The 18,149-nt window shown below is 64.2% G+C and overlaps 1 protein-coding gene across 1 annotated transcript in view; it reads left to right on the forward strand.

Annotated features, from left to right (window-relative positions):
• UBE4B (ubiquitination factor E4B) overlaps window positions 1-15,774 on the forward strand; it is an 87,155-nt gene extending 71,381 nt beyond the window's left edge. The window contains exons 20-27 of the mRNA XM_055138596.1: window positions 807-1,042; window positions 4,783-4,909; window positions 6,336-6,480; window positions 8,417-8,551; window positions 10,697-10,888; window positions 12,922-13,096; window positions 14,089-14,235; window positions 14,450-15,774. Of these exons, the coding sequence (XP_054994571.1) occupies window positions 807-1,042; window positions 4,783-4,909; window positions 6,336-6,480; window positions 8,417-8,551; window positions 10,697-10,888; window positions 12,922-13,096; window positions 14,089-14,235; window positions 14,450-14,511 (1,219 nt within the window). The 3' untranslated portion in view covers window positions 14,512-15,774. The remainder of the gene's footprint in view (window positions 1-806; window positions 1,043-4,782; window positions 4,910-6,335; window positions 6,481-8,416; window positions 8,552-10,696; window positions 10,889-12,921; window positions 13,097-14,088; window positions 14,236-14,449) is intronic.
• The last annotated feature ends 2,375 nt before the right edge of the window (window positions 15,775-18,149 follow it).

Raw genomic sequence — 18,149 nt, forward strand, 5'->3', positions numbered from 1 at the left:
GCTTCTGCTATTTGGTGTTTGTTCCATATTACCGACGGTGTCGGGGCCTGAGGCTCTAGATACTGGCGGGGTCGGGGTCGGCGGGTTCCTGGAAAATCAGGGCGGCTGAGGTGTCAGACCAAGCCCAGCCACAGCTCAGAGGCAGAGGCGAGGCTGGCGGTGCTGGCAGTGACAGTGACGTGTCCTGGGACACTGCGCTGGAGTCTGCTTCTGATAAACAAAAGGAAGATTATGAATGTCTGAGTGGACATTGCATAGCCGGAGAAATACCCACATCGGCAGATTTTTCCCCACCAGAATCTTTCTCAAGGCAGCCAGAAAGACAGTGCAGGGGTTAAAGCACTTGCCTTGCACACAGCCCACTCAGGTGCCTTCCCCAGCACCCCAAAGCCCCGCCAGGCGTGATCCCTGAAGAGAACCGGGACAAAGCCCTGAGCACTGCCAGGTATGGCCGAAAAAAGAAGAAAATGTGACCACATTCTCAGCTCGGGAATGGAAGAACGCTTCCAGGGGCCGGGTGGCGTTTTTAAAATGACGTCTGAGAGTTTAAAACTGCAGAGTGTGCCCAGGGGGTAGCTCAGCCCTGGCCTTGCTCGCACCCAAGCTGCCTTCAGTTCCCAGCACCCCGGAGGGTCCCCCGAGCCCGCCAGGAGTGATTCCTGAGCACCTCCAGGTGTGGCCCCCAAACAGACCAGAAATGACAACAGGGCTGGTATCCGGCACTCCGAGGCTCTGTGGTAGGGAAGGTCCTGGGTGCAAACCTTTCCCTCCCCCCCGCCTCACCCCTGCTCCCGTGGCCTCCGCAGGTACTCCCCCCAGGCGCTCTACGAGCCCTGCACTCAGGACATCGTCATGTTTCTCGTGGTCATGCTGTGCAACCAGAACTACATCCGCAACCCGTACCTGGTGGCCAAGCTGGTCGAGGTCATGTTCATGAGCAACCCGGCCGTGCAGCCGCGGACCCAGAAGTTCTTCGAGATGATCGAGAACCATCCTCTGTCCACCAAGCTGCTGGTCCCTTCCCTCATGAAGTTCTACACAGGTGCGGCTCCCGGGGGCGGCCCAGCGGGGACTGGGGTTCCCCCCTGCCTCTGCCTACGCCCCGGGCTTCTGGGGGCGCCCCCCACCTCTGGTGGCCGCCACCGAGCCGGTCTGTGTTCTCAGCCCGAGTTGAGGGTTTGGGCTGCGGCCACCGGCTCACGCGGCCGTGGGACCTTTGTTCCCCAGCGCTGGCCTGCGAGCGCTCTCAGCCGGGGAGGGGACGGGCAGTTTGTGACGGTGGCTCTTGGGGGTGGGAGACAGTGTGGGAGGTGAGACGCCTTCCGTCTCGAGCGTGGCACGGGGTCCCCGGGGCACCATCAGGGGGACCCCTGAGCTCAGCCTCAGAGCACGGCCAGGTGGGACCCCGCCCCCTCAAAAAAAACACAACATGCTGACCCGCAGGCTCCCCCGTGCGGTCTCGCCCCTGGCCCGCCAGCTGCCCACGCGGGACACGTGTCCCCTGTGGTCTGTGGTCGGCTTCCGTCCTGCAGGGGGCTAGGCCTAGGCTGACGGCCCCCACCTGGGTGCCCTGGAGGCAGTTCGGACCGCCCCCTCCTCGCCCCCACCCCCACTCCCAACTCCCCAGGCCCCTCCCACCCGTTTTATCTATTTATTTTGGGGCCTGTGGGCCACCTGTGAGCCTCGTGCCTGGCCCTCGGGGTCACGTCACCCAGAATGCCCAGTGCCTGGCTGTCTTCCCGGGGCCTCCTCGGAGGGGATGGGCTCCAGCTTCCCTCCCCACCCCAGCAGAGCTCCCGGCAGCCGAAGACCTCCGGAGACTAGCCACAGCCATGCTCAGTCTGCTTAAATAGTTACAGTGAATTTACTTCTAATATTTCTAGCAGTGTCATTCTGTATGAGCACAGTAAGAGATGTATCAGACTTAAAGTTTGCTTCTTCCTGAGGACGTTCACTGTATATTCCAGACCACAGTCCTCAGGCCAGGTTAGTCTTACTAACCCCAGCAGGGTCCTAGTCTCGTCGTTACTTTTGGATCATGACAGCACTTGTTTATGACCATGCTTTCAACTTGTAGTTGAGTATTGTGGCGAGTTGGCCTGGCCCATTTCGATGCCAGGGTAGCTCACAGCTTGCCCTGGGTCCACTCCGTCCCTCATCAGGACCCTGCTTTTGGGGTGCTAGGAACTGAGGGCAACTGAGTCAAGAAAGCAGATGCCCAGGAGTAAATACTATTGGAGTCAATCAGCTCCCAAGTTAAAGCATAAAGGACACAGTCTTCCTGTGTCCATATAGAAAGGACATTGGTTGTTTTTTTTTGGGGGGGGGTCACACCCAGTGACAAAGAGGTCACTCCTGGCAGTGCTTGCAGGACATATGGGATGCTGGGAATCGAACCCAGGTCAGCCGCATACAAGGCAAATGCTCTACCCGCTGTGCTATTGCAGAAAGGACATTGCACTAAGGTAAAGTAAGTTCCCTGCGGCCAGGCTGAAAGGACAAACCCCATGTTATGCTACAGGCCTCGCCCCGCCATCACCGGGTGTGACCCGAAAAGCCAAAAAAATAATAATAATAATAAATAATTAGGGTATGGGGCTGGAGCGAAGGGTGCTTGCCTCACCCCAACCCAGGTTCAGTTCCCAGTACCCCATATGGGCTACCAAGCCTGCCAGGAGTAATTCCAGAGTACAGAGCCAGGAGTGACCCCCGAGCACTGCTGGGTGTGACCTCCCCACCAAAATAAGTTATCTGGGGGCCAGAGAGAGAGTGCAGTGAGGTCCCCGCTGGTCCCCGGCTCCTCGTACAAGCCCTGAGCCCCATCAAGGGTGACCCCGAGCACACAGCCAGGAGTCAGCCCTGAGCCTCATCAAGGGTGACCCCGAGCACACAGCCAGGAGTCAGCCCTGAGCACTGCTGGGGTGACCCGCCGCCCAGGTTATCTGCCTTGCTCTCAGAATCAGGTGGGTAAGCAGTGGAGGGGGGGTGTTGGCGGCCCAGGGAGCCCCCAGCAAGCTGGTGGTGGGGGTCGTTCGCCCTCGTCCTCGCCCACCCCAGGCCCGGCCCCAGCATGGATGGCTGACGCCGTCCCAGTAACACCCGCGTCTGGGTCCCGCTGACCCTTCGCTCCGGCACAGCTGCCTCGCGCCCCGGCTATAAATACCGCGGGAAGCCGGAGCTTGAGAAAAGGAAGCTCGCCCTGCCCTGCGCTGGGGCCCCACCCCTCCCCCAGCACCTGCGGAAGGAGGCCCCACCCCAGACTGGCTGGCTCTGGGCCGTGACCTTGGGGCTAGGCAGGAGCCGGCCGAGGAAGGCTCGGGCCTCGAGAGGGGGCCCCAGGAGAGCCGGGCCGTGCAGGCGCGTCTCGGGGGCCAGCCCGGTGTGTCCCCACAGCTCATTCCCCAGGACGGGCCTTGACCAGGGCTCCCTGAGGGGGCCAGGCCAGCCAGGGCACCTGGAGCCACCCCACAGGGCCACCCGGCGGAAGGACCCTTCCCCTGGCCTCTCGCTGAGGCTGGGGACAGCCGAGCCACTGACCCCGGCCCTGGCGCCCAAGCCGGCCCTCTCCCCCCCACCCCCCATCCCCCACCACTCGAAGGCCTCGGAGCAGTGACTGGACACACAGTGCAAAGCAGTGACCCCACGGAAGAGCAGGGCCCGTGTGGCGGGCCTGGGAGAGACTGCCAGCGTGGGGGACCCCGGGAGCCTCGGGCGTGCACTCCACGGGGGCGAGGTCCTCAGGCCCCCGGCACCGGGCCAGGACAGGGGTCCTGACTGCTGCTGGGCGCCTGCATTTCCCTCTGCGTGCAGCCCCCACGCAGGACCCGCTCCCCCGGGAAAGGACCGTCCCCTTGTTTCATCACAAAGCGTGTCCACTGGGTAGTGGAACAAGCCGCGGCAGGCTCGTGTGCCCGGCCTCTGCTCCCGGCTTTCCCCCGGGTCCTTCGAGGCGTTTGGGGGCCGTTTCCCAGCAGGTCTCCACCACCCGTGGTCTCCGCCTGGCCGGAGTTACCCCTCCTGCCCCGTGGGAGGTGGGCACGCCTGCTGTGTGCCCCGTGCAAGCTTGCCCGTGATGCGGGTGGGCTGCGCCCGCAGTGCTGACGGGCTGCCCCGGGCCCTGCGTGGGGCGAACGTGCTTCCGTTCCTCGTACGTGACAGCCGTCCTGCTCTCAGACACGGGTCCAGCGTGGGAGTGGGTCTCGGTGCTCGCACTGCTTGCCCTGGCGAACTCCGTTTGGCCTTGGTTCCGTTCCCGGCGCTGGGGTGTGGGGTTGGCGGGTGACGGAGACCTGGGGACTCCGCGGCCGCTGTTGTGCTTTGAAACATGTTCTTGTGCACTAGTGCACACGCATTTAAAGTGACAGTTACATGATGGGCCTTCGTAAGGCTGAGCCCCCTTCCTCGTGTTCAAGCCACTCACTTAGAGCCGGATCTTTCAACCAGGGGGCCACGGTACGAGCCTAGGGGCCGCCCGGTGACGGGGGCATAGGCAGGGGCCAGGCGTGGGAAGCCCTCACTTCGCGCCACCCGGATTCCCTGTGGGTGACAGTGCTGGGGTGACATAGCCCTCGATGCCGCCCAGCGTCTCCACCGTGAAAACTGGTTTCCAGAACCGCCTCGAGGGCCAGGGGCTGGCTCCAGCCGGGGTGGGTGCTTCTGGACACACATGCCGCCCTGGCTGCCGTCCTGAGCGCTCAGCGTGGCGCGGGGACTCGGGCCGGCCCCGTGTGGGCACCGTGGCAGCGCGCACGCCCGAGCCCCTTGTCCCCTTGCCTTCCCCAGACGTCGAGCACACCGGTGCCACCAGCGAGTTCTACGACAAGTTCACCATCCGCTACCACATCAGCACCATCTTCAAAAGCCTGTGGCAGAACATCGCACACCACGGCACCTTCATGGAGGAGTTCAAGTGAGTGTGGCCGCGGGCACTGCTGCCGGGACCCCGAGTGTCTGCGCTCGGAAGCGTCACTGAGTCTGAGATGGCTCAGGCTGCTTTGTGGCGACCCCGAGGCGCGTGGCGTCCAGAGGGCTCCTCCCGAAGCTGCATTAGGGAAGGGCCGGGGGTGACCCAGGTGCTCCCGGTCAAGCTCCCGAGTTAGAGACCTCAGGGGGACGTTCAGATCGGCGCCCCCACGTGGGGGGTGTTGAGCATTGCACGCGGCCCATCTGGCTTACTTAGCAGGGCCGGGAGCCACCCCAGTACGCTGGGGGTGTCCCCTGAAGGAAAGAAAACAAAAATTAAAGATGCTTCCGGAGGGAGAGCAGAGGGCCGGAGAGGCGGTGCCGCTGGGCGGGGCAAGGCAGGGCCGCAGGGAGTGCGGGGCCAGGCGCGTCCGACACTCCGCCAGGAGCAGCCCCGAGCCCAAGAGCAGGGTAGGAAGGAAGGATGAAAGCCCTGCGGCCTCCTCACCCCCACCCCCACCCCCACTGTCCGGTCTTGGGGCCAGGCTGCGGGCCCAGATGACCATCCCAGGTGACCATCCCGGTGACCGGCCCAGGTGACCGGCCCTGGTCTCCTGGCGGTGGAGCTGCGGGGCCCCGTGGCTTCCTGCGGGGCGGGCGGGTCCTTCTCTTTCCTGGAGGCCTCTTGTGCCCGCGTGACGCCCACACGAGAGAGCAGACTGGCCCCGGCTTGGTCTGTGCTGTGCCCGCCGGGTGTTCGGCTCTTCCTGAACATTCCCGTCTCAGACGCCCCAGGCGACGTGGGAGGGGCTGGAGCCCCCTCCTCAGGGCCAGCCTGCCGGGCCAGGGCCGGGCACAGCTGGGAGGGCGTCGGCCTTGCCCAGGGCCGACATGGGTTCTATCCCTGGCACGCCTGTGATTCCTGAGTGCAGGGCCGGGAGTAAGCCCTGGGCGTCGCTCAGAAAGTAGCAGCGACAGTGGAACCCGAGGCCAGCCTGCCGGCCGGAGCAACTCACCTCCGCCCTTCTTTGGCCGAGATGGCTGGGCTCCATGAGGGAAGGCCGGGCGGGCAGCCCTGCCATGTTGGGGCTCCCTCCTGCCCCCGCTGGTTCAGAGGCGCCCGCTCTCGGCGGGGAGCTCTGGCTGTGCTCTGTGTCCTGCGGGTGAGGCTTGTCCCTGTCTGGGCAGTGTTTTCTCCCACACCGCGGGGGCCGGCCTGAGGGCGCCGGCTGTGTGCGAGCTTCGGGGTCCCGTCCCCGAGCACTGCAGGAGTGGCCCCCGGACACCAGAGAGCGCAGGTGTGCCGAGAAAGCCCCTCTCGGGGGCGGGGGAGGAGCCCGTCCACGTTTGCTGCGTGTCCGGGGTGCGGCACGGGGTGGGGTGTCTGGCGGTGCGGCCGGTGGGGCAGCGCGGCCATGTGTCTGCCCCGGCAGCTCGGGGAAGCAGTTCGTCCGCTACATCAACATGCTGATCAACGACACGACCTTCCTGCTGGACGAGAGTCTGGAGTCTCTGAAGCGGATCCACGAGGTGCAGGAGGAGATGAAGAACAAGGAGCAGTGGGAGCAGCTGCCAAGGGTGAGGGTCGGGGGGAGGGGGAGGGAGGAGGGGTGAGGGGAGAGGGGGAGGGGGCCGTGGCAGCCCAGGGCACCGGCTTCCCGGTACTGAGTCGGTTCCTGTCCGATGGGGCCGGAGGAGCTGCCAGCCGCGCCCACGGTCTGACCCTGCCTTCTTTTCCGGGGTCTGTCTTGCGTCTGAGTTGGGGGCCGTGCCCAGCAGTGCTCAGGGGGCCCCTGGTGGCAGTGCCGGGGCCAGAGCTGGGCGCCTCCGTCCTGCCTAGCCAGTGCTCTGGCCTTGGGGCCGTCCCCTGGCTCTGCGACCCCCAGGGTCCCCTTTAGCTCACAGCCCGTCTTGGCTTTTCCTTTGCTGTGTTGTCCTTGATGGGGGGGGGGGGTTCACGGTCAGCGAGGCCCGGGGCTGCCCCTCGGCTCTGGCAGGGCCGGGTTGGGGCCTTGCCCCGTCCTCTCTCCAGCCGCCCACTTGGCTTCTTTTATTTGAGTTGGTTCTGTTTCTGGTTTTGGGGTTTTTGTTTTCGTTTGGTTTGGGGGCCACACCTGGGGGTACTACTGCCTCAGTGCTCAGGGAGCACTACTGGTGGGGCCCTCCCACTGCTCTCTGCCCCGTCTTGGCTGTTCTGTCAGCTGGTTAATGGGGGGGTCCCTGTCAGGCCCAGCCCACCCGCGTTGGCGCCCTCTGACGCCTCCTGCGTCCCTGGGCTCAGCTCTGGGACAGCGCTGGTGGCTTCGTTTCGGTTCCTGAGGTTCTTGTCCTCAGAAGCGTTTTCGGTCAGGGCCAAGGTTGCTTTGTACTCCCCACCCGTGGGCGTCCGTCGCCGCCTCCTGCCCTGCGGCCAGAAGGTCCTTCCCCGCTCCCGTTCCCCTGTGTTGGCGTGAGACTGCGCTTTGGGTACGCGCTCAGGCCTCTGTGGAAGCTGTTTCCACTCCCCTCCACGCTGGGGCTCCCCATTCCCGCCTCTCCCCACCCCTGTTTGCTTCTTCCTCATCACTCAGGCTTGTGGCGGGGGCCAGGGGCGTTTGTCTCCTGCAGAGGGTTCCGGATCTGGGGCTGGAGCGATAGCACAGCCTTGCACGTGGCCGACCCGGGTTCAATCCCCGGCATCCCCTCTCCCCCAAGCCCCACCAGGAGTGATTCCTGAGTGCAGAGCCAGGAGGAACCCCTGAGCATCGCCGGGTGTGACCCAAAAAGCAAAGAATAACCAAAACCAAGAAAAATCCCAGCGGGTTCCAGATTTCTCTCAGCCCTTCTCACGGCCGGCGCTGGGCCCTGGAGCCCACCTTCTCTCCAGGCTGCCCCGCGTGGCTCGGTGCCTGCGGATTGCAGCCTCGGGGGCGCCAGCCTATGGGGGAGCACCCCCGCGGGGGCACCGCCCGCCTTTGGGAGACTCTGGTCAAACACTTGAGCGACCCGAGGGGTCGGCCCGCGTGCAGCCGGCTCGCCTGGCATCTTCTGCAGCCCCCGCCCGGCCCGGCCCCACCGAGCTGCCCCGGCTCCCTGCCTTCACGGCCGCATGTCATAGGTCCGAGGCGGTTCCGTCCTCACCAGTGTTGGGGGCTCACTCACCCCACAGCCCCTCGCGTTCTGGCTTTGTCTTGCTTCCCGCCCCCGTCCGAGGCGGCCTCTGGGCGTCACCGGGGTAGCAGTGTAACAGTTGGAAAGTTCCAGAAAGCCTAGCGGGGAAGACACACGGAGCCGTGAGCCAGGATGCGTGTGCGCCGTCATATAGGACGTGAGCGCCCTGAGTCCAGCCCGTAAGGGCGTGGCATTGCGGGGCCTGGCGGGGACACTGAACCTCTTGGAAGCAAAGTGAGGCTCAGGGCCAGCCACCCCACCCCCAAGGCGTCAGTGGAAGGAACCGGCTCCTTCATCCAGACGGTCCGCAGGCCCAAGCCCAGGGACGGGCTGGCCACGGCTGACCGCTGTCCCCTGCCCTCAGGACCAGCAGCAGGCCCGGCAGTCCCAGCTGGCGCAGGACGAGCGAGTGTCGCGGTCCTACCTGGCCCTGGCCACGGAGACGGTGGACATGTTCCACATCCTCACCAAGCAGGTGCAGAAGCCCTTCCTCAGGCCGGTGAGTGCTGTCGGCACCAGTGACGGGGGGGTGGTAGGGGCGGGCGCTCCCGGGCGGGGCTTTGTGCCCCTGACGACGGCTCTGGTGGCCAAGGCGTCAGGAGCCAGGATGGCCACGGAGCCGGCGGGCGGGGTGGTGGGGGTGTTGTGTCCGGCCTCCACGAGAGTTGGAGGGCCCGGGTCCCTTTTTCCAAACTCAGACCGTTGGCCGCAGAGACAGGACAGCGGGGAGGGCGTTTGCCTTGCACACGGCTGACCCGGGTTCGATCCCCGGCAGCCCACATGGTCCCCCGAGCACTTCCAGGAGTGATCCCTGAGTGCAGAGCCAGGAGTGACCCCTGAGCATCGCCGGGTGTGGCCCAGAGACAAAGTAACAAAACTGAGACTGGGCAACCCAGTCCTCAGTGTAGAACTTTCTTTGTTTTTATTTCTAGCGTTTTACTTATTTAAGGGTTTTGGGCCACCCCGGTGATGCTCAGGGCTTACTCCTGGCTCTGTACACCGGGATGGTGCTTGAGGGGCCCTATGGGGTGCCGGGGATCGAACCCAGCTCAGCCATGTGCAAGGCAAGCGCCCTCCCTTGTCCTGGCACTGTGAGTGTTTTGTTAGCGGAGAGCTCAGTGGACTGGACGATGCGGGACACAGGGGAGCCCACGTGGCACCTCCTCGCCCCGGCCGACAGCCACCAGCCCCGCTGCAGAACGAGTCTCCTCCTCGGCGCCTCCGTGTGGTCGTCTGGGCGTGAACGCTCGGCAGGAAGTGGCCGCACCCGGCTCCACCCCACCCCAGAGTGGACACTGGGCCATGCCAGGTGCCGTGGCTGGCTCTCTGGTGCGGGCGGGCAGGAAACTGCTGGCTGGAGGCCGGTTTAGCACAAAGGCCGTTTGAGACCGAGATTCTTCCGTTCAAAAGGCACCGGAGGCGGAGTCTGACGTTGGTGCGTCTCGGGCAGTTTCTTCTTCCCAGGTTCCTCGGACACCCGAGGCCTTTGCCACTTGCTCTGACGACGCCTGCGCTGTCCCCGACTCTGCTCGGGAAGGCCAGCTGCCCACTCTCTCTCTGTCTCTGTCTCTCTCTGTCTCTCCCTCTCTCCCCCCCCCTCTCTCTGTCTCGTCTGCGGGGCTCCTGCTTGTTCTGATTATCAACTAACGTCCCCCTGTCTCACTGGCCAGATTTAGACCATAAGACACATAAATAAAATTTGCTGGGGGGGGGGGCGCTGCATCCAACAGTGCTCATGGCTTACTCCTGGCTCTGTGCTCAGGGCTCACTCCTGGCGGAGTTTGGGGGACCGTGTGCGGGGCTGGGGATCGAACCCAGGTTGGCAGTGTGCAAGACGCTCCCTATCTGCTTCCCCCTTTTTTTTGAATTTTATTTTTTAAAGAACAGTGATTTACGAAGTTGCTGAGAGCTGAGCTTTAGGCCTGTTGGTATTTCAACACTAGTCCCTCCCCCAGTGCTCCCAGATTCTCCCCACCCCCACACCTGTCACCCTGACAGGCACATTACAAAGGCCAGTGGTTGCAGCTGAGACCTCCTGTTCCCGGTGTCACCCATATTTGGGGCTTGTGGCGCTGCCACTCCCCACGTCACCAGGGTATCTGCCCCGATGCCTGTCTGCCCGTTTCTTCCTGTTCTCTTCCCCCCCCACCCCCCTGGTTTCTTTCCTGCTCTCTGAACTCGGGGGTCGTCCAGGGCGGAGGGGCAGACGCCCTCTACATCTCTGTTGTCTTCCTGCCACTCTGGCCCAAGACTCTACGTTTAACGTCCTGCTGTCCGCCCCCTCTCGCCATAACTGAGTGGGGTCGGCCCGCACCGACGGGGGCGTCGGCCCCTGGGGGTTGCCGGCGGCGGGTGCGCAGAGACGGCTGAGAGTGCTCAGGAGCTTTGCGGCTGTGACCTGGCGAGCAGTCGCTTTCCCCGACCCCTTCTCAGTGACGCTGAGCGGATGCTTTTGCCCGGGAAGGATAAGGGGGGGTGTCCGCCTGCGGTTGGCGCTCGTGGCGGCCTGTCCCGGCACCGTCGCCCTGGTGGGAGGACTGTGGGGCCGGCAGTGCCGGGCGGGCAGGCCTGTGCAGGGGCGCTGCGGGTGGCCGCGGGGACCGGCCAGCGCCTCACTGCCCTGTGCTGTCCTGTGGCTTCCTAGGAACTCGGACCCCGCCTGGCCGCGATGCTGAACTTTAACCTCCAGCAGCTCTGCGGCCCCAAGTGCCGAGACCTCAAGGTCGAGAACCCCGAGAAATACGGCTTCGAGCCCAAGAAGCTGCTGGACCAGCTGACGGACATCTACCTGCAGCTGGACTGCGCACGCTTCGCCAAGGCCATCGCCGACGACCAGGTCAGTGCCTGGACCCTGCGCCTCTGGGGAGACTGGCCCTGAGCCGCGTCCATTGTGCCTGGTGGGCCCTGGCGTCCAAGAGGGGACACCACAGGGAGTGGCCGGGTCGTGTCCCCAGAGTGGCAGGCCTGGATGTGCCTGTGAGTTTTGGTTTGTTGTGGCGCCAGCTCTGCAGATGCTCAAGGACTCGCTGCCCAGTGCTCAGGGACGTCTCCCGGCTTGGTGCTCATGGTGTGGGGGCTCAGGCCGGGCTCCTGCTCCAGCCCTTGGAGCTCTGCAGGGCCCCAGTTCTCTTGGGGCTGAAAGTGCAGCCTTGGCTCCCGGTCTGTCTCCCGCTGACTCTCTCCCCGCCCCTCGGTGCTGGCGGTCAGCCCCAGGCCCTCACACGTGGACGCGGGCTCTGCTGCCGAGCCCCAGCTCCAGCCTGAGTTCTCAGTGGGAGGGGACAGGCCACCCCGGAAGTGATCCTGCCACCAGGGGACTCTCCTGTCAGTGCTCGGCTCGGCTGTGCGGGTCTGGGGGTCAGTGCCAGGAGGACGTGTGGCTCCAGCCGGCAGCACGGTGCCAGCCCCTCAGTCTGGCCCGCCCTTGAGCTGCTTCTCTGACCCCCGGCTCCAATCTGTTTGTTTTGTTTTTGCTTAAACCCGGGACCCCGCCTGGCCACTGCCGCTGTGGTGCTCCTGTCACTGCCCGACGGCCTCCCGGAGGCCCTGCTGGTCACGTCCCGCCGTTACCGTTACTTGTTCCCGCCTCGGAGTTTTTACTGGGGGGAGAGCGTGGGCCCGAGCCGTGAGCGTCTCTGTGGATGGGAGGGGAGGGGGCTCACCCCGACGGGGCCCTGGGGCCGTGTGGCCCCTGTGTGCAGAGCCTGGCTCCCGCCCTGTGCACCTCAGCCACGGCGTTTGTTTGGTGGTTTTGTTTGTTCTGTTTCCTTTTTGCTTGGGGATCCTGGTGCTTGGGGGATTACTCCTGGCTCTGTGCTCGGTGGGATATGCCGTGCCGGGGATCAGCCCGCCCTGCCCCCTCTGCTCTCGACTGCAGCAGGCGGAGGGGAGGCTGCGCCCCAGCGCCACTCGGGCCCTGAGCACTGCCGGTACCAGCGGCCAGGGACGGAGCCTGGAGCAGCCCCGAGCACGAAGCAGGAGAACCAACGGCCTGGCGGGCCCGGGGCCTCGCCGAATGCTCACTCCAGCCTGCTCTGCTGCTGGCATTTCTCCGTCTCTGGAGATGCCTCTTGGTCGGCCCGTGTCTTATCGGGAAAAAGTGGATTCTTTGGGGACCGAGGAGATAATACAGCAGGGAGAGCACTTGCCTTGCAAGGCAGCCAGTCCGGGTTCCATCCCTGGCTCCCCATATGGTCCCCCAAGCCCTGCTAGGAGTGAGCCTTGAGCACAGAGTCAGGAGTGAGCCCTGAGCACAGAGCCGGGAGTCAGCCCTGAGCACAGAGCCGGGAGTCAGCCCTGAGCAGCACCGGGTGTGGGTCCCACCCTCCCAAAAGAGTGAACTTTGTGTTTGTGTTACTGTGAAGAGTTGCGTGTGCTGTGGCCCCTCCCAGCGTGGGGGCAGTGGGTCAGCCTGTGCGTCTGGTGGGTGGATTGAGGCCATGGCGCCGAGGGCTGAGCGGGTCCTTCCTGCAGCTGACGGTGCAGGTCCAAGCGTGACGGAGCCGTGACCAAACCGGCTCCCCTGGTGTTTGGAACAGTCACGGCGGTCACGTGCTCGGTGCTGCTGCCGTAGACCCGAGGGGGTCCGCGTGACGTTCCCACACAGCTGGCGGGGGGCCGGGGCGGGGGCGGCACATCCCAGCTGTCAGAGGGGTCTGTCTGTTGGTCGCGGGGGGCTCGAGGTCAGGCCGGGTGCTGCTCGGGGACCCTGCGGTACAGGGGCTTGAGCCGGGGTCACCAGCAGGCGACACCTTCGCCCCGCACTGCCTCGCCTCTGCCCCCGGTCTGCAGTGGAGCCGGCGTCGGGGCGGGCGGCTGTGGGGGGCCGCAGCCGGCTTCGCCCCCTGAGGAGTGCGCCCTTCCCCGCAGAGGTCCTACAGCAAGGAGCTGTTCGAGGAGGTCATCTCCAAGATGCGCAAGGCCGGCATCAAGTCCACCATCGCCATCGAGAAGTTCAAGCTGCTGGCTGAGAAGGTGGAGGAGATCGTGGCCCAGAACGCGCGCGCCGAGATCGACTACAGCGACGCGCCCGACGAGTTCCGAGGCGAGTGGCCGCGCCCGGGGCTCCCCGCCCTCCTCTGGGGCCCTGGGGCGCTCCCCCTGGGGGCGCTCGGCCAGGGCCTGTGGCACTCGGGGCTCTGCTTGGGGGGGACCAGCCCCCCGGCGGTGCCGCTTCCCTGCACTCTCTCGAGCCCCCCTGCACTCCCAGCAGGGGTCCAGGACCCAGCTCCACACCCCCCCCACGCCCCAACACGCCCCACCCGCTCCGCGACCCTCCCTCCCTCGCTGTCTCGAGCTGAGGCGTCATTTCCTGAGTTCTGCAGTTGCCCCAGTGACGGGCGTTCCACACGCCAGTGGGCCCGGCCGTGACTGTCGCCCGCACCCTCCTGTCCGCCGGGGCAGGGGCCACCGGGCCTGGCTGGCTGGCTCAGGCCACCCCCGCGGGTTTCACCTTCCTCCCGGGGCCTTCCACGGTGCTCCTGTGCCCGCTGCCCTTCCCTGGGGGACCCAGTCGCTGTGCGACACCTTCTGCTTTTGCCTTTTTGACCTGAATTTTCACTCATCGTAAATAGCACAAACACACAGTCCAGACGGGGGAGCGCCAGCCTCGCCTCCCGCTGACGCTGCTCCGCGTCCCGGCACCTCGTCCAGTGCCCGCACGGCCAGGGCTCATTCCTGAGCACCACAGCCCCCCACCCCGACTCACGCGAAAGACAGTCCTTGGCCCCACCCCAGAGCAGAGCCCGCCTGCGGGGCCCAGAGGCCACATGCCCTTTGCCTCTGCATGTCCTCGGCGTGTCCCCTGCGTGTCCCCTGCGTGTCCCCTGCGTGTCCTCTGCGTGTCCTCTGCGTATCCTCTGCATGTGGGACGTGGCGTTTCTAGTGCTGAGCAGTCACAGCTCTGCTCTCTGCTCTTGCTCCCGGGAGCGCCCGCGGGGCACGGGCCCCTGAGGTCTGGCTAGCGTCCTCTGTTCCAAGGGCCCCAGTGTCCGACCCGGCCGCGGCTCTGTTTGAGGCTTTGGCCTTGTCCCGCAGACCCGCTGATGGACACCCTGATGACGGACCCCGTACGGCTGCCCTCGGGCACCATCATGGACCGCGCCATCATCCTGCGGCACCTGCTCAACTCCCCCACGGACCCCTTCAACCGGCAGCCGCTGACTGAGAGCATGCTGGAGCCGGGTAGGGCGCGGGGCCTTCGGGGCCGGGTGGGGGGGCGTGGACGGGGGAGGGGTGCAGGCCCAGGGGGTCTGTGACACCAGACGTGACCTGGGGCGGCGGGCGGCCTTGGGCCGGAGCAGGCCGGTGAGCTCTGGCTGGCCACTCCATGTCCGGGCAGCCCCGCCTCCGGGCGTCCCCGTGACGCGCCCGCCCCTCCCGCCCCTCCCGCCCGCAGTGCCAGAGCTGAAGGAGCAGATCCACGCCTGGATGCGAGAGAAGCAGAACAGTGACCACTAGCCCGGCCCGCGGCGACCGCCGAGCCGGGAGCCGCAGCCCCCATGGTGACCACGCCGCTCCCGCTGGCGGCCCTGGGGCCCTGCCCAGCGCCCGGCCCGCCCCCGCCACGCAGTGGGCCGCGAGGACACGCCAGGAGGAGCCGGTTCCTGTACATATATTTAATGACAGCGTGATGAGAGCTGGAGGAGCCGCCCCGCGTCGCCTCTGTAATAAAGCACGTCCTTCCCGGCGACCTCGGGGCCGTCCACACGCCGCAGCAGCGAGGTGGGCGGGCGGGCAGCACCCCCCCTGTGTCCCCCCCCCCAGTCCAGTATCCGTTGATTTGGTGGTGATTAGAGAGCCTTGGACATTTTGCTGCTAAAGAATCTCCCCCCTCCCCACCCCTGCGCCCCCCGCCCCCCGCCCCCCGCCCCGGGCCCTACTTGCACTGCTGTGGATTTTTTTTAAAGAGAAGCAAAAACACAAATAAACTCCTCCTCCCCCGCCCCCCCAAACACATATTCTGTGAGATAACTGTGCCTGCAACAGCGTGTCAATCCCGGGGTCGTATTTTTATATCATATTCACGTATTTGTTTTTTTAATTGGTGTTAGATGACATGATTAATAAAAAAGGCAAGATATTTTCAGAATTTGAATTTCAGTTTTGTTTTCCCCCCTCCTTTTGAAATGTCCCTGGTCCTGGTTTTATTTTTTTTGTTTTTTTTGTTTTTCTTTTTAATTCTGAAGGAGACGCAGAGAGCCGTGTTGGCGGGGCCGCGTCCTCAGCCCGCCCAGGGCGCAGGAGCAGACGGCCGGGGGCGAGGGGCACTCAGGTGTCGAGCCACGATGGTCGGGGGGGCGGGGGGTGGTTTTTCTAACGCTCAAGGACAGTGGGAGGCCTCTGAGGGTGACGCGTCCCTCGGCCGGAGTCTGGGCCGGCAGGAGCCGCGGCTGTGCTGAGCCCCCGGGGACGGGCCTGACCAAAGCAAATACACGGTGCACGCGTCCCGGGAGGAGACTCGGCGTGTGCGCACACGCACGCACACGCGCAACACACACACACGGGAGACTTTTGTATTACCGCTGCCTATGTCACATACTTGAATTTTTGAATTTCCTTTGGGGTGGGGAAAAAAAAAATAAACCATAAAGTGTTCCGAAGCAATGAAGTCTTACAAGAAACAGCCCCCTTTCCCTTCCCTTTCTCCGCCCTCACAGACGATGTGCTCTGTTCAGTTCCTGACCAAACTCCAATAAATGGTGGGACACCCCCGGAAGCAGCCTCTCGAGTCTTGTCTTTTTGTGGAAAATAAGGGCTGGGCCCCCCAGAGATCACAAGCCCCGGGTGCGCCTTAGCAGAGTGTCATTTCTGAGCCAGTTTTGTTGTTGTTGTTTTATCATTTGGGTTTTTTGGGTCACCTGGCAGTCCTCAGGGCTTACTTAGTCCTGGCTCTGCGCTTAGGAATCGCTGCTGATGGTGCTCAGGGGACCCTGTGGGATGCCGGGGATTGAACCAAGTCGGCCACGTGCAAGACAAGCGCCCTCCCCGCTGTCCTGTCATTCCGGCCTACCTGCTGTTTTTAAAACACACTTCCAGAGGGGCTGGAGCGATAGCACAGTGAGTAGGGCGTTTGCCTTGCACGCAGCCGACCCGGGTTCGATTCCCAGCATCCCATAGGGTCCCCCGAGCACTGCCAGGGCTAATTCCTGAGTGCAGAGCCAGGAGTAACCCCTGTGCATCGCCAGGTGTGACACAAAAAGCAAAAAAACAAAATGAACTTCCAGCGCTGGAGAGAGCACAGCCGGGAGAGCACTGCCCTCACGTGCTGGGTTCCATCCCTGGCATCCTGTATGTCCCCTGAGCACCGCCAGGAGTGATTGCTGAGTGCAGAGCCAGGTACCCCTGAGCAACACCGAGCGTAACCCCAAAACCAAAAAATTTTAAAATGTAAGAACAAAACCTTCCGTGTGGGCGGCAGCCTGGTGGAGCTCGGCTCCCAACTTGCCGCTGTTTGGGGGAACTGGATTCCTTCCAGCTCATTCCCTGCTGTCCTGAGGGGGCCCAGGTCTCCGCCCAGGAGCCTGCCATGTGGAGCACTGCCGAGCAGAGCGTTCGTCTCTGGGAAGCCATGGGCGTGGCTGCTGGCCCTGGGAGGGGGGAAATGTGTCAGGGGCTGGAGCGGCAGCACAGCGGGGAGGGTGTTTGCCTTGCACGTGGCCGACCCAGGTTCAGTTCCCAGCATCCCATAGGGTCCCCCGAGCACCGCCAGGAGTAATTCCTGCGTGCAGAACCAGGAGTAACCCTTGAGCATCACCGGGTGTGACCCAAAAAGCAAGAAAAAAAAAATAGCGTCTGGTCTGTCTTAAGCTCAACCATTTCATCAACATTTCCTTTTCCATTTTTCACTTTTTGATGTTATTTTGGTTTGGGGGCCACACCCGGTGATGTTCAGGGCTTGCTTCTGGCTCTGCACTAGGGAAATACTCCTGGCGGTGCTCAGGGGACCACAAGGGATGCCGGGGATCAAACCCGGGTCTGTGGTGTGCAAGGCCAGGGCTCTACCAACTGCTATCACTCTGCCCCTTAAATTATTTTGGGGGGCTTGGTTTTGGGCCACCAGACTGTGCTCAGGGCCCAATCCTGGCTTATGCCCAGGGTCACTCCTGGCCGTGCTCCAGGGACCAACCCAGGTCTCCACTGTGCCAGCGAAGCGGTTCCGGCCCCAGACTGCTTGGTTAGTATCTGGGCAGTGGGGCTGGGGCCGGTGAGAGTCTTGAAGCAGCCTCGGCTGGTGTTGGGTGCCGAGGGGTGACCCCTGGCCATGCAGCTCGGTGCCCGGGGCCTCGCGGGCGAGTCCCAAGCCCCTGGGGGCAGGGCACCACGTGGGACCGGGCATCACATTTGAACAGTGCCTTCACACGCCAGGAATGCACACTGAGCTTCCCAGGGCGGTTACAGATGTGTCATACACGCCACGGTCCTGCAGTTACAGACGTGCTGTACACGCCACCGTCCCGCAGCAGGGTGCCATGCAGGGCGTGGCCCAGGCCAAACCCTATATGCCACAGGAGCCTCGAGGTGCCCGGAGGGCCGAGAGGGCCAGAGCCCTGCCCGCTCCTCGCGGCCCGGGGCCAGACTGGCCCAGTGTCGTGGCCCACCCGTGTGTGCTGATCGCTTGCCCCTCCCCCGGCCCTTCGCCTTCTTTCCTTCTCTAAAATGCCGGCTATGGGTCATACCCGGCTGTGCTGAGAGCCCCTGACAGTGCTCGGGGAGCCAAGTGGGTGCCAGGGGTCGAACTCAGGTTGGCCATGGCACGGCCAGTGGCCTTACTCCCGTCCCATCTCTCTGGCCTTAGCTCCTTGCTTGACAATAACTCTTGCTGCTCGTGGAATAACGGCAAAGACGTTTCTTAGCACCGGGCGCCTTCCAGAGGCTCCTGTCCCTGTGCTTCCTGCCTGAAGGTGGCGCTGTGACCTGCGTCTTCAGATGGACGGGCGGGAACGGAGCCCTGAGAACCTGCCCCGGGTCAGCCGTCAGCTCCTAGGACAGAGCACAGGTACCGACGCGCAGAGCCTGGCCTGCCACCAAGCCGTGTCTTCTCTGGAGCACATTTGTTTGGATTTTGTCATTTGGGGCCACACCTGGCAGTGCTCTGG

Source organism: Sorex araneus, chromosome 5 (assembly GCF_027595985.1).
Source record: "Sorex araneus isolate mSorAra2 chromosome 5, mSorAra2.pri, whole genome shotgun sequence".
Classification (NCBI taxonomy): domain Eukaryota; kingdom Metazoa; phylum Chordata; class Mammalia; order Eulipotyphla; family Soricidae; genus Sorex; species Sorex araneus.